This window comes from Oryctolagus cuniculus, chromosome 5 (genome assembly GCF_964237555.1).
Source record: "Oryctolagus cuniculus chromosome 5, mOryCun1.1, whole genome shotgun sequence".
Lineage (NCBI taxonomy): Eukaryota > Metazoa > Chordata > Mammalia > Lagomorpha > Leporidae > Oryctolagus > Oryctolagus cuniculus.
In genome coordinates, this window is record NC_091436.1 from 62,152,189 (window position 1) to 62,166,253 (window position 14,065).

At 48.0% G+C, this 14,065-nt stretch overlaps 1 protein-coding gene across 1 annotated transcript in view; it reads right to left on the reverse strand.

The window, feature by feature from the left end:
* Window positions 1-14,065, reverse strand: part of LOC100346633 (uncharacterized) — a 172,841-nt gene that overhangs the window by 112,284 nt on the left and 46,492 nt on the right. The window contains exons 14-15 of the mRNA XM_070073713.1: window positions 5,668-5,860; window positions 3,620-3,747 (exon numbers count right to left, since the gene is read on the reverse strand). Coding sequence (XP_069929814.1) covers window positions 3,620-3,747; window positions 5,668-5,860 — 321 coding nt within the window. The remainder of the gene's footprint in view (window positions 1-3,619; window positions 3,748-5,667; window positions 5,861-14,065) is intronic.

Sequence of the window (14,065 nt, forward strand, 5' to 3'; positions counted from 1 at the left end):
AAGTCCAATTATTAAATAGCAGAAGATAAGGCAGGAATGAATGGATGGGATAAGAAGTGGCTCTAGGGAGAGATTAGGAAGGGAACAATTACTTTCCTAATTCATTCTGGGCTAACTTGAACCTTTTTGGCTGGGCCAGAGCAATCCCCGGATCTGGCTAAGAGCGTTGATACATCCTTGACCTGTTTCCGTACAAAGGGCCCAATTGTTTGGTCCTTTGGCAGGGGAAGGTCACAGGGAGTGAGGGAGGAAGGTTCTCGCTGGTTCCAGCCTGCCACAGTGCCGAGGCCCAGGTTCAGTGGCCATGCTCACTATTGCTGACAGGTGACAGGTGTCAGCCTGCACGAATGAAAACACGGGGCATCCAGTCAAATTTGAGTTTCAGGTAAAAGAAATTCTTTTTCAATTAAGTGTGTGCTGGATATTGCAATATTTGACCTAGGGAGCTGCTGGAAAGGAAATCGTGGCTCTCTGCTTAAGCAGAGCAGGCTTTCTGGAGCTTTGTGCTCCTAGGTGGGCCTTTGCATGATTTTATTACGAATGCTTTCCCAGCAGGGGTGGGACTGGGTTCTTTCCACCTCCTGGGTTCTATTTATTATCTGTTTGCTAACTGGCCCATTTCCTTTAACCTCTGGGCTGGTGTTTATCCAAGATGTCTTCCTAACCTGTCAGATGCCACCTGTGTGTGTCAAGGGCCAGCTCTCCCACAAAATTACCTGGGGTACACACTGTTGGAAGGATGATATATTGAGAAAACAGACTAAATGAATAATCCCAAACCCTGCTGCGTTTATATTACTTTTATCACTAACATTCCAGCCCCTCCCCCGCCCCTGCCACACCGGGACTTAAAAACTTTTTAAAATCATATTTTAGAGTGAATGAAAACACAAAACAGAAAATCTATGCTAGACATAAACTGTCACTGTATATTTGCTTTTCAAAAGAATACACGTGAAAATGAGCAACAATGTATCTTTTGTGTCTGTGGAGAGAACCGGCAAAAGGTGCCGTGTTCATTCAGGTGAGGCTCATGTCTGGCTTCTCTGAGTCTCTTAATCCACCACAGTTCACACCCGTTCTAATTTTATGAGCTTTCATACATAATGTGATTGTTTGGAAGATTTGAAGGGACGGAGTATGTTTAAGCAATTCTTAACTATAGCGAGTCCAATATATTTAACAATCAAAAACAGCTGAGAAAACTTGGCAGCAGACTTGGGTCTGGGGGAAATCAATTGTGCTTTGGGTAGAAATCTGGTGTGTCCATTAAAAATGGGCTCTTTTGACAGTTTCTGACTTGAAGGCCAGACTTTACAGCTTTGGCACAAACAGCTCAGTTGCTTTAGGAAACTTATTCTCAGGATAGAAAGGAGGGAGGTATTCTCAACGAATGCTTCCAGTTAAAGCAGTTTCATTAACCACAGAAGGACCTAGTGGACATCCCTCATAGCTTCGCACAGACAGAACCATGGACCGAAGCGTGGAGAAACCGGTTCGTTTTCCAGTCCTCTCTGCCCTTCTGCTCTTGAAGATCATCGAGACCTTCCCAGAGGCAGTGACAGAAAGGCAGCACAGGAAGAGGCGGGTGGCATTTAAAACTCAAGCCTGGACCGAGAATCTTGTGTAACCCAGGGATTTTGTTTCCTTTCCACCCAACCCAGCCTTACTGGTGAGTGCATTGTGGGTCTAAAAACTCTGCTTTACTTAGTTGATCAAAACAGGCTTTTAACCGGCAGATCAGGGTTGCAGACACATCTGGTAGAGACCAGTTATCTTTGGAAAGAGGAACTTTTTTTTTTTTTTTTTTTTGAGCTTCAGGCACGTACTTTTTGGGGGCCAGCCAGTTATTTTTACAATAATCAAGTGACCTACATCTCCATGAGAGGACACAAAACGGTAAGCTGGATATTCTACCAGAACAGCCATTCAGAGAAAACACTTCCACTTCCGCATCTTCTGACCACATTGCAGGGTGCTGCACTCTGGCCCCCAGCCCTGGTGCTCTCCGGAAAGACCCCAGAGGCTGCCCTGTGGGGCCTGAGGGCTGACCCCACTGCATGGGCTGCAAGTCATCTTAACGTTTCATGCCGTTCCACACTAGTAAACACCCCCTCTCAATTACAGCTCTGGGCTGGCGCTCACAAGACTATGCCTCCTTAGCTTTACTCCAGTCTACTCCACCACCCTTTCTTGTTCCACGGCCTGCCCGTCAACTACAAACCTGCACCTCTACCTCTAGTGCCTTGTGTCCCCTCTCTCTGCTATGTTCCCCATGGTCCTCAAATGTGCCTCAGTTACAAACTGTTAGCCACTGGGTTGCAATTTTTGCTGAGAGATTGGATCAACTTTCATAAGCTATAAAATTCCTTAAGTCTTCTCTTATTCACATGTGCCTAATGCCAAGGCACATTGTAGGATACAAACTCGTGCTTGATAGAGAAATTCCTAACATCGGGTGATCATCAGAGAGGCCAACAATCCATCCTAAGCACACAAACAAAGGGCAGTACACCTGTAGTGCTGCATTTATTACTGAACCATGAGCCATTCCTGATGCTACGATGATTTAGTAACTTCCTGCCTCCTGGCTTTAAACGCATCCCTTGTAATTCACTGCACTCAGCACCCTTTGTCCAACTCCTTTCCCCCACGCACACGTCGCATGTATTTCTAAAGGCCACGAACAGGTCAGTCAGCTTGCATCTTGCAAAGTGAGGCTGGTCCTTATGATTAGACCATGGGCACGTTTGGAACCATCCTCCCTCCTCTCTAAAAGCACACATGGGGCCACTGCTGTGGTGCAGTGGGTTAATGCCCTGGCCTGGAGCGCCAGCATCCCATATGGGCGCCAGTTCTACTCCCAGCTGCTCCACTTCCCATCCAGCTCTCTGCTACAGCCTGTGAAAGTGGTAGAAGATGGCCCAGGTCCTGGGGCCCCTGCACCCATGTGGGAGACCTGGAAAAAGCTCCTGGCTCCTGGCTTCGGATCAGCACAGTTCCAGCCGTTGCAGCCATCTGGGGAGTGAACCATAGGATGGAAAATGCTCTCTCTGCCTCTCCTCTCTCTGTGTAACTCTGGTTTGCAAATAAATAAATAAATCTTTTTTTTTTTTTAAAGCACACATCTTATGAGAAAGGCCTAAACTGTACAGCAATCTCACAGGTTACACCATAAGATAAAGGTGCATCCTTCACGTTGTATTTGTGTGTGTGTGTGTGTGTGTGAGGCAGAATCACAGGGAGGAAAACTTGCTACTCACGTCCTCATAATTTGCTGAGATGATTGAAATAAAATAAGTATTCAGTTGTTGACAGCTGACCTGAAGCTCCCACTGGGTTTAACAACAGCAATTACTATCGGGCTTTGTTTTTAAGACTGGTTTTTAACAGGTGTTGTGCCTTCTAATGAAAAACACCTGGAGCACCCATGTGGGAGACCTGGATGGAGTTCCAGGCTTCTGCCTTTGGCCTGGCCACACCCTGCCCATCATGGCCATTTTGGTCTTGAATGAACAGATGGGAGATATTTCTCTCCCTCTCTGTCTTTGTCTTTCTCTCTCTGTCATTCTGCCTTTCGAATAAATAAATAAATCTTTTTTAATTTTAAAAAAAATACCTGGCGCTTGTTTTCCAGAAGAGTGGCTTCCCAAGTCCACAGGTGATACAGCACTGCAAACCTGTCCACACTCGCGTGGGCCCATCCCCAGTGCTGGCCACTTTCCACCTCACTGCCCTCTTTGTGACCTGGGGAGAAGGGGGAGCAGGTGGAAGTGATCAGACACAGGCCTCTCACCAAAGCTGCTCCCCTTGGAAATGGGCCCCTCGGATTTTCAGCTCCACGTTCGGGATGCAAACACCGAACCAGTCACTGGGACTCCTAACACCCGGCCTTGGAACTCTCTACAAAGAGGCCCGAAGAAGCCCTCAGTGCCTTGAGACCTGAAGACTTCCAAGGCAACCCAAGTTTTTGTTTTCATTTCTAATTTGAGTCTGAAAGACTAATTTTAGACATGAAACCAAAATTCAGTTAACGTGAAATCGATGCTAAAATGTCTTCAAACCCATAATATTCAGGCAAAGCATAAATGTCTCCTTTTCTAAAAACAGACCCCTGGTGGTTTAACAATAAATCCAATTTAACCTTGTAGTTCCATTAATATTAGCTAAGTCAAATTTTTTCAGAGCTGTTTCCAGGATATTTCTTAAATGTGCTAGTTGCTAACTTAATAAAGGTAATCACCATGATTATTCAGCTGAAATACATTGTACTTCCAAAAGGTGGTGGAAAAATGGAATTAAAATTGGAATTCTGACAACCATGCCTAGTTTTTACATAACCTACATTTTCTATGAGCTTTAAAAATATTTTTTCATTAGATTATTATGTGTTGTTATCTGAAGTATTTTTCTACTATATTAATATTAGTTTTGAGTACCAGTATTGCTATTGTTTTAAATTTTTCAGTGGCCTATTGAGGATGAAATAGCAGGAAGTAAGAGATGTGAGTTCAGTGATTACCACACATCCGATGGACACTAAGTGAGGGCAACACTCTAACCAGGACCTGCTCTCTCAGCAGACGAGAAATCAAGTCACAGTGGACGACTAGGGTCTGACCAGCTGCACTGAAAGACGCCCGTGTGGCTAAGTGACTAAGTGTTTCAATCAAATTAAATTCTCTGCAGCTAGAAACAGTTGCATAATAAATTAGCACAGACAGCAATGATGCATTAGTGTGTAGGGTCACCAATAACAATAAAAGCTAGTGACTGAAATTAAATGCCCCAGAATGTGGGGTGCCATCACTGTATCCCATGATTCAGATAGCAATGATTGTGGCAAAGACAGGACAAAGAGTCCCATCCTATATTAAATTAATTGTCTGGGACCGGGAAAGTTGCTTAGTCTAAACCCTTTGATAAGTGTTTTATAACAATATGAACATGAATTATCCCTAATTACAGTCTGCATATATTTCACCATAGCTCAAACTCTTGCTAAATTTCCCTTGAGGTGTTGCAATGTGTCTAGAAATTCTAAGTTCTTTCCAAATGTAAGTTGAATGCTATCATGTTCCCCTGCCAAAAAAAAAAAAAAAACTCTTACCTCATCTATTTCTAAAATTGGAAATTTCTGATGCTGGTGTCCAAAGGAAGAACACAGAGTAGAGGTTACCAGAGTCCCCTGCACAATACTCCTGTCCTGCGGGCTGGTCTGGCACTGTCCTATCCAGATCTGCTCGTGTGGTGGGCACTTGCCGTTATGAACCCAGGGATGTCTGTGCTCTCAGGGTCAGTTTCCTCAAGGTCAGCTGCTTAGAGAAAAGTCCCTCATTTCACTTGCTTGCTTTGCTCCCCTAAGGACCCTGCACCCAGTGGGGGACATAGAGAGGTCCCTGGGGCATCAGAGTCTGCACACCAGCAAGAATCACAGTGCAGCCTGAGGGGGTACTCACAGTCTCCTCTGGCAGCAGGCAGCTGGAGCTGCAGACAGAACCGCATCTTTCCTAGAGTGAGTGTGTGCTGCTGGTAGTGGAGTGTGCTTTGTTGAGTTTTTAGATACTATTGGATATATGTCATACGCTGGGGTGGGGAGTGCTCTGTGGAACCCTCCGTGGTTTCAGTCTGCCTGCCCAGATGACTTTCTAAAATCCGACTTCTCACCTTTTTCTTTCTGGATGTAATGGCTGGCCACAAGCAGCAGCTCAGCCTCCAGCCCCTGCAGGTCACTCAGGGCTTCATCATACATGACGTACACCCCGTGCTGGTCCTGGCTGTGGATGCAGCCAGCAGCCATGCTGTAATAGTCATCCTGGTCCTCCACTTCAGAGAACTCCCCGAATTGGGTGCTGTGGGCCTGGGGAAAGAAAAGCCAGTCCAGGAGTTACTGGAAAAGGAGGGCTATGATCCACCAGCCCCAAAGGCCCAGGCAGGGGGCGTCTGACCCCAGACATCTGGCGGTCAGTGTGGAGCTGCAAGTACTTGGAAAGCCACGTACAGAGAAAATACAAGGACAAAGAATGTTGGTGGGAGACGTACTTCCTGAAGTAGGTAGCTACAGAGGATTGGTTCTTATTCTGATGAATTATAAGTCACTGGGAAAAGGCAGCCAGGCCAGCCTAGTCTTAAAGGGGGTCTCTGGAGTTAAAGTGCCTGGGTTCAGGTCCTGGCTGTACCCCCGTTTCCTTGCCTGTATCATGGGAACAACAGAGACCATGTACACTACCACAGCTGTCGCGGGGGATGTGACATTACGCAGGTGAGGCACGTAGGGTCCGCAGACTTCAGCTGTGAACATTTTCATTTCCTTCCTCTAAGTACTTCTGATATGCATCAGCAATGTCTGAGTCTCACTAATGTACCAGGTTGAATGGTGACACACACACACACACACACACACACACCCAACAAATCCACATCTTCTTAGAACTTGTGAATGAGCTCTTGTTTGCAAATGGGGTTTTCACAGATGCAAGAAACTTAAAATTAGGTCAGACTGGATTTCGGTGAGCCCTAATCCAATGACTGGTATTTTGATTTTGAGTTTTTATGAGAGAGAGAGAATGCTGCATCCACTGGTTCATTCCCCCAAATGCCTGCAACAGCAGGTGCTGGGATAAGCCAAGGCCAGGAGCAGGGAATGCAGTCTGGGTCCCCTGTGTGGGTGGCAGGGACCTAACGACTTGAGCCATCATATGCGGCCCCCCAGGGTGTGCACTAGCAGGAAGCTGGGATCCGAAGAAGAGCTGGGACTTGAAGCCCGGCACTCTAATACAGGATGTGACGTCCCAAGCAGCATCATAACCACTAAGCCAAATGCCTGCCCCTGGTATTATAAAAACAGGGAAAATTGGGGGCCAGTGCCATGGAGTAGTGGGTAAAGCTGCCATCTGCAGTGCCAGCATCCCACATGGGCGCCAGTGCAAGTCCGGCTGCTCTTCTTCTGATCCAGCTCTCTGCTATGGCCTGGGAAAGCAGTAGAAGATGGCCCAAGTCTCTGGGCCCCTGTACCTGTGTGGGAGACCCGGAAGAAGCTCCTGGCTCCTGGCTTCAGATCAGCTCAGCTCCAGCCATTGCGGCCATTTGGGGGTGAACCAGCAGATGGAAGACCAACCGATCTCTCCCTCTCTCTCTCTCTGCCTCTCTGTAACTCTGCCTTTCAAGTAAATAAATCTTAAAAAAAAAAAAAAAAAAAAAAAACACAGGGACAATTGGAGACAGGCCTGCAGGGAAGAAGTCCACAGGAAGACAGCAGTGGAGACTAGGGTGATGCATATACAAGCCAGAGAATGCCAGAGTCGGCCAGCAACACCCAGAAGCGGGGTCAGTGACTTCCGGGAACTCCCGGAAGCTGGGTGTGGTAAGGCAGGATCTCCTCCGAGCCTCGAGCCTCGGAAGAAGCGTGGTTCTGAGGACACCTCGCATTTGGACTTGTGAGAGAGCAAATTGCTTGCTGGGAGCCACTCAGCCTGGGGAGCTTTGTCCTGGCAGCTCTGCGCCACTCACTGAGGCCAGGGGCTTCCAGCACAATGACCATTTTCTTAGGCAGCTCAGACCCCTGCTCCTGGGAATCATTCCGCGTGACCATCTCCTGGTTTCACACTCCCTCTGACCGCCCCCGCTCCCATGCTGACTCCCCAGGCTCCCCACATCACCCCCTCCCTCCCTCCCTCCTCACAATAGGACTGAGCCACTGCCCTTCCCAGGGCCACTTTCCTCCCAGTGCTTTGAATCCCGTCCCCTCCCCCTTGGAAGCACCCATGTCCTCCTCGGTTATCCAGTTCCTCTCCACCAGACTCTTCCCCACGGACAGAGAAGCACACTCGCACCCTCGCTCAGCTTCCGGTCTGGCCTCCGGGTGGTCTGCCTCCAAGAGGCTATCCCATTTCCTCTACTCCATTTCCTCACCTCCTTCTCCTTAACCCCTTCATTCCCTCCCGTCCCCGGCCCTGCCAAGCCTCCAGACCACTCTGGCCAAGGCCGACGGTGACCTTTTTCGCTCTCCACCCACAGACTTCTTTGTCATCCCCAGGGGCTCCACGGAGGACCGACACAGCTCAGTGCTCCGTGCCGCCTGACTCACTCTCCCCCTGGGGCAGCTGCGACTCCACATTCTCCTTCCCCGACACCTTGAAGCATGTGTTTCTGTCTCAGGGCCCCCTCAGGTGCCAGTCCTTGAACCTCACCTTTTCCTCCCATCTTACTTCTGCGTTCATAGCTCAGTTGACCACCACCCTGTGTCATCTGCTCCCCAATTCCTATCTCTAATTCAGACTTCTTGGAGCTCAGGACCCGGGTACCCAGTGACATCTGTGGCATCCTTTCTGGGGCAACTCAGGAGTCCCTCAACTTTTTTTTTTTCTTTTAAAGATTTATTTACTTATTTGAAAAAGTTACAGAGAAGGGGAAGCAGAGGCAGAAAGAGAGGGAGTGTGTTGGTTCAGTCTCCAAATGGCCGCAACAGCCAGGGCTGGGCCAAGCCGAAGCCAGGAGCTTCTCGTGCGTTTCCCATGTGAGTACGGGGGCCCAAGGAATTGTCATCTTCAACTGCTTTCCCATGGAAAATTAGCAGGGAGCTGGATTGAAAGTGGAGCAGCCAGGACTCAAACCAGCGCCCATATGGGATGCTGGCGCTGCAGGTGGAGGTCTTACCCACCACACCACAGCACTGGCCCTGGCCCCAGCCCTCAGCTTTAACATGATCAAGCAGTGCAATCTTCCCCTACAAAGCTAGGCCACTTGCTCTGGTGAGAGTCCTTCCCGACATGTCCAATCTATCACCAAGTCCTGCTGGGTTTCCTTCCTATTTCTCAACGTCCACCCACTTCTTTCCATCTCTGCCACCCACCACCCGTCCAAGCTGTTATTATCTTTCCCTGGGACTCCTCTAGGAGTGTCTAAACTGGTCTGGCCTCCTAACTGGTTTGTCCACATCCCCTCTGGCCTGGTCCACATCCCCTCCACCTCACCCCCTGTTGGCAGAGGATCTTCTAGAAATGCATTTCTGATTATGTCATCCCAGGCCTCCTTAAAAATTCTGAAAGGCTTCCTATTGCTCATAGAATACCACAAAGCACTTTTTAACAAGGCCTGCAGGATCCGGCCTGTAGCTGTCTCTTTGGTCCAGTGCTTCCTAACTGAGGGAGCTTACATCCCCCAGAGAAATCTGGCCAGGTGTGGAGATACTTTGAATGTCACAACTTAAGGACATGTGGTGGGGAGTAGCATCTAGGCACAACTATATATATATGCCCTAATTATGACATCTTTGGTGGGTCATACAAAATTATCAACTTAAAAATTAAACTGCTGTAGACTTATTGAATTTTGAATCCTGTTTACAGTTGCCTCAGCAGGGCCAGACCAAATGACTTCACAGGCCTTTTATGGCCCACAGCCTGGACAATCCCCGCCCCTGACAGAGGTAGAGGCCAGGGGTGTTGCCAAATATCATTTAATGCATAGAACAGCCTCTCACAGCAAAGATCACTAGATCTTTGATCACTAGAGCCAGGCTTGAAAAACCCTGGGCTTGTTTCATTTTGCACCTGTTTTGTCCTGTCTTGCTGTGTTCCAGCCACTCACAACTTCTTTTGGTTTCTTGTGGATGTCACGCTTGCACTGGCCACAGGTCCACAACACAGGCTGTCCCCGGTCAGTGGAAAGGCTCCCTCTCCTCTCTGCCTAAAAACTCTCTTTATCTTCCAACCTCAGCTCAATTGTCACTTTCACCCCACCCCACCCTGCCGACCGCCTGCCTGGGCCGTCATGTATCTCACCATCACTCTTTGAAGACTCTTAGTGATGCCGCTGTGTGACTTCTAACATTTACCTCTCCCTCTGGGTTATAAAGTATGGGAAGGGTGAGGGCCGTGTTATTGCTTAGTTCTCATCTTACATATAGAGGCACTCAGAAAATACTTGTTAAATAAGAGAAAGGATGAATACATGAGTGCTTTTTTGCTATTTTTGCACATAGCTTTCTTCAAGTCTATGATTTATGATCTCTACCTGTACTTTTTTTTTTTTTTTTTTTTTTTTTTTTTTTTTTTTTTGACAGGCAGAGTGGACTGTGAGAGAGAGAGAGACAGAGAGAGAAAGGTCTTCCTTTGCCGTTGGTTCACCCTCCAATGGCCGCCGCTGCAGCCGGCGCACCGCGCTGATCCTGGCAGGAGCCAGGAGCCAGGTGCTTTTCCTGGTCTCCCATGGGGTGCAGGGCCCAAGCACCTGGGCCATCCTCCACTGCACTCCCTGGCCATAGCAGAGAGCTGGCCTGGAAGAGGGGCAACCGGGACAGAATCCGGCGCCCCAACCGGGACTAGAACCCGGTGTGCCGGCGCCGCAAGGTGGAGGATTAGCCTATTGAGCCACGGCGCCGGCTTTCTACCTGTACTTTTAATATCTATAGTCAAGAATCCTGTGTTTTGCCCTCAAAGATTTTGCTCTCATGTCCCTGCAGCATATATATCACTTCTCTACGGGAATGATAATGCTGCTGGTTCTTGGAGGGTTAAAAAAATTCTTATTATCTTATGTATAATGTGCAGACCTACATACTGTGCATATGCAAACAGATGGCCTATCTCTGGTTTCAACATTTCCTTGGGTAGTAGTGATTAGGGGGAAAAATGCTTAAAAAGGGTATTCACTGGGGGATCCATGATGTAAAAAAGCTTAAGAAACACTGGACTGGTGGCCAGTGCTATGGTGTAGCAGGTGCCTGCAGTGCCAGCATCCCATATAGGCACTGGTTCAAGTCCTGGCTGCTCCACTTCTGATCCAGCTCTCTCCTATGGCCTGGGAAAGCAGTAGGGGATGGCTCAAGTTCTTGGGCCCCTGCACCCGCGTGGGAGACCTGGAAGAAACTCCTGGCTCCTGGCTTTAGATGGGCCCAGCTCCAGCAGTTGCAGCCATTTGGGGAGTAGACCAGAGGATGGAAGACCTCTCTCTCTCTCTCTCTGCCTCTGAAACTCTACCTTTCAAATAAATAAATATTTAAAAAAAAGAAACATTGGGCTGGATATAAGCCACATATATGTAACACAGAACATAAATGTTACAACAATTTCTAAGTGTGCAGCTCAGTGGCATTAAATACATCCCCATGTTGTTCAGGCAACACCACCACCATCTCCAGTTCTTCCATCTTGCAAAACTGAACATCTGTCCCCCACTAAACAGTAGCCTCCAGTTTCTTCCTCTCCCCAGCCCCTGCGAATTTTATCACTTCTAAGTACCTCATATAGGTGAGGTTTGTTTCATGTAGCATAATACCTTCAAGGTTCATTCACATGGGAGCACATATCAGACATTGGGGTGCTGGAGTGGCAGGCTATGGCTTAGCCCACTGCACCACAATGCTGGCCCCTATTCATTCTACAACATAAACACTTTGCTCCATAACCATTTATTGTATGGAATCCATTTATCTTTACATTTTCATCAGTGCCTGGCTCTCTATAGGCCTGTCGCTTGGTTTGCACTGCCCACTGCACATGACAGGACACTCTCTGAACACAAGTGGGTGATGGCCAATATTAGAAAGGTGGACAGGACACTCTCTGGGCCCCTCCGTCCCATGGTCTGTACTTAGTTCTTATGTGCTGTCATGAATTAGACTCATAAGCATTCAAGCAGAAACTTGGAACCCTTCTAAGTACACGTGTGATCGTGGCATGTAATGGCCTATCAAGGGGATATTTCATAGCAAAGCATTCTTCTAGCAGCTTGTTTGCTTTTGCTTTGCTTTTTGTTGTTCTTTAGTCACAAAACATTTTCATAATTCAGAGCCTCCTTTAACTAGAACTGCAAAAGTGAAATGATTGCTTCTTACAAAGGGAGCGGTACCCGGGGAAACAGAACAGGTGCTGAGAAAATGACATGTCGTGAATGACGCATACACAGCTCTCTTAGATTTGTAAACTACGGGGTTGGGATTGGGCTCCTGTCTCTTGTTATGCATAATGAGCTCTTTTCTTGGAGGGAAAAATTATTTAAGCATTTTACAATAAAAGTCTTTGCTGATATTCCCATAGAGGGGGATTTTACAAGGTCTATAAAGAAATGGCTCCTGAGTTGAGTTCCGATGCTGATGGAAGCAACAGTAGAGTAAGATGCCGACTTTAATGTCATTATCTATGCTGTAATGAACTTAAAATTATCTTACTTATTTGAGAGAGAAATACGGCAGACAGAGATCTCCCATCTGCTGGTTCACCCCCCAACTGCCTGCAGCAGCTGGGGCTGGCCAGGTCAAGGCCAGGAACCTAGAACTCAGTCTGGGTCTTCCACATGGATGGTAAGGCCCCAAGTGCCCAAGACCTCGCCTGCTGCCTCCCTGGGTGTGTGTTAGCATGAAGCTGGGATCAGAAACAGAGCCAGGAACTGGTCCCAGGCACTTTGATATGGAATACGGGTGTCCTGAGCAGGTGCTTCACAGCTGTGCAAAACACCTGCCCTAATATAATCTATTTTTAGGTTGATGACCTTTATTTATTTATGTATTTATGTAAAGGGCAAAGTACAGAGAGGCAGAGAGAGAGAGAGAGAGAGAATCACCCCTCCACTAGTTCACTCCCCAAATGGCCACAAGCCTTCTTGCAGGTCTCCATGTGGGTGTAGGGGCTCAAGGTCCTGAGTCATCCTCCACTGCTTTTGCAGGCACATTGGCAAGGAGTTGGATTGGATGTGGAGCAGCTGGGACTTGAACTGGTGGCCCTATGGGATGCTGGCACTGCAGGCAGGGGCTTGACCCCGTGCACCATAGCGCAGGCCCCAGTCATCTATTTAAATAGTTGTTTTCCCAGTCTCCCCTCCCATGCTGATTGTTCGGGCACCACCCATGTTCCTTCTCTTTCTGCCGTCCTTTGCTCTTCTCCTCCCTCGGACCGTCTGAAATGTGCAGGAGATGCACTTTGAAGACCAGGCAGCCAGAGCGTCCGGTCCCTGCGATGCTTCCTTGTTCACTTTTTTTTTTTTTTAAAGGCAGAGTGGACAGTGAGAGAGAGAGACAGAGAGAAAAGCTTCGTTGGTTCACCCTCCAATGGCCGCTGCGGCCGGCGCACTGTGGCGGGCACACCGCGCTGATCTGAGCAACCAGGACAGAATCCGGCGCCCCAACTGGGACTAGAACCCTGTGTGCCGGCGCCGCAAGGCGGAGGATTAGCCTAGTGAGCCGCGGCTCCGGCCGCTTGTTCACTTTTCATTCTAGCTTTCCCCATGGCTGTGGGGAAGACCCTCCTCCTGCAGGTCTGGGGTTTACAGAGCCAGCCCTTGAACGTTGTGCTCGGAGTAGTAGCAGGAGGGAGAGGGCAGTAATGATCTGTTTGGGTGAGAAACATGATTTTGGAATGATTCATATGTTTTTAAGACTGAACTTGATCCAATGCCAAAATACCTATTTTCTGAATAAAGTAACACAGGGAAGTTTATCACCCATCATTCGTTCTTTTCTCCCTAGTCTCCTCTGCCTTCACTTGCTAATGCGAATTTTAGTCCTTTTGCCAATATAGATAATATTTCTCTGCTGAGTTAACCTTCTTCTCAATCCGTCTCTTGTCAAATAAACACTTATTAAATCCACTATGCAAACAACACATTTCCAGCTCTCCACTTCCTTTTGTCACCTGCATCTCTAGTAAGCATCACAAACTTCCCATGTCCTGAACTGAGATCCCCTGATCTTCCCAAAAATCTACTGCAGTCATATTTCAGTTAAAATACATCCCAGAGGCGCGGGCGCTGTGCTGCAATGTGTTCGAGACCCAGCTGTTCCACTTCTGATCAAGCTCCCTGTCGATGTCTCTTGGAAAGCAACTGAAGTGCTTGGGTCCCTGCCACCCACATGGGAGACCCAGATGGGGTTCCTGGCTCCTGGCATTGGTCTAACTCAGCCCTGGCTGTTGCAGGCATTTGCAGAGTGAACCAACAGATGGAAGCATTTCTATGTCTCTGTCTCTGTCACTCTGCATTTCAAATAAATAAATCTTTAAAAACATATATCCAGAGAGCAGGCTTTTAGCTTAGCAATTAAGATGTCTGTGTCTCGTATCAGAGAGCTGGA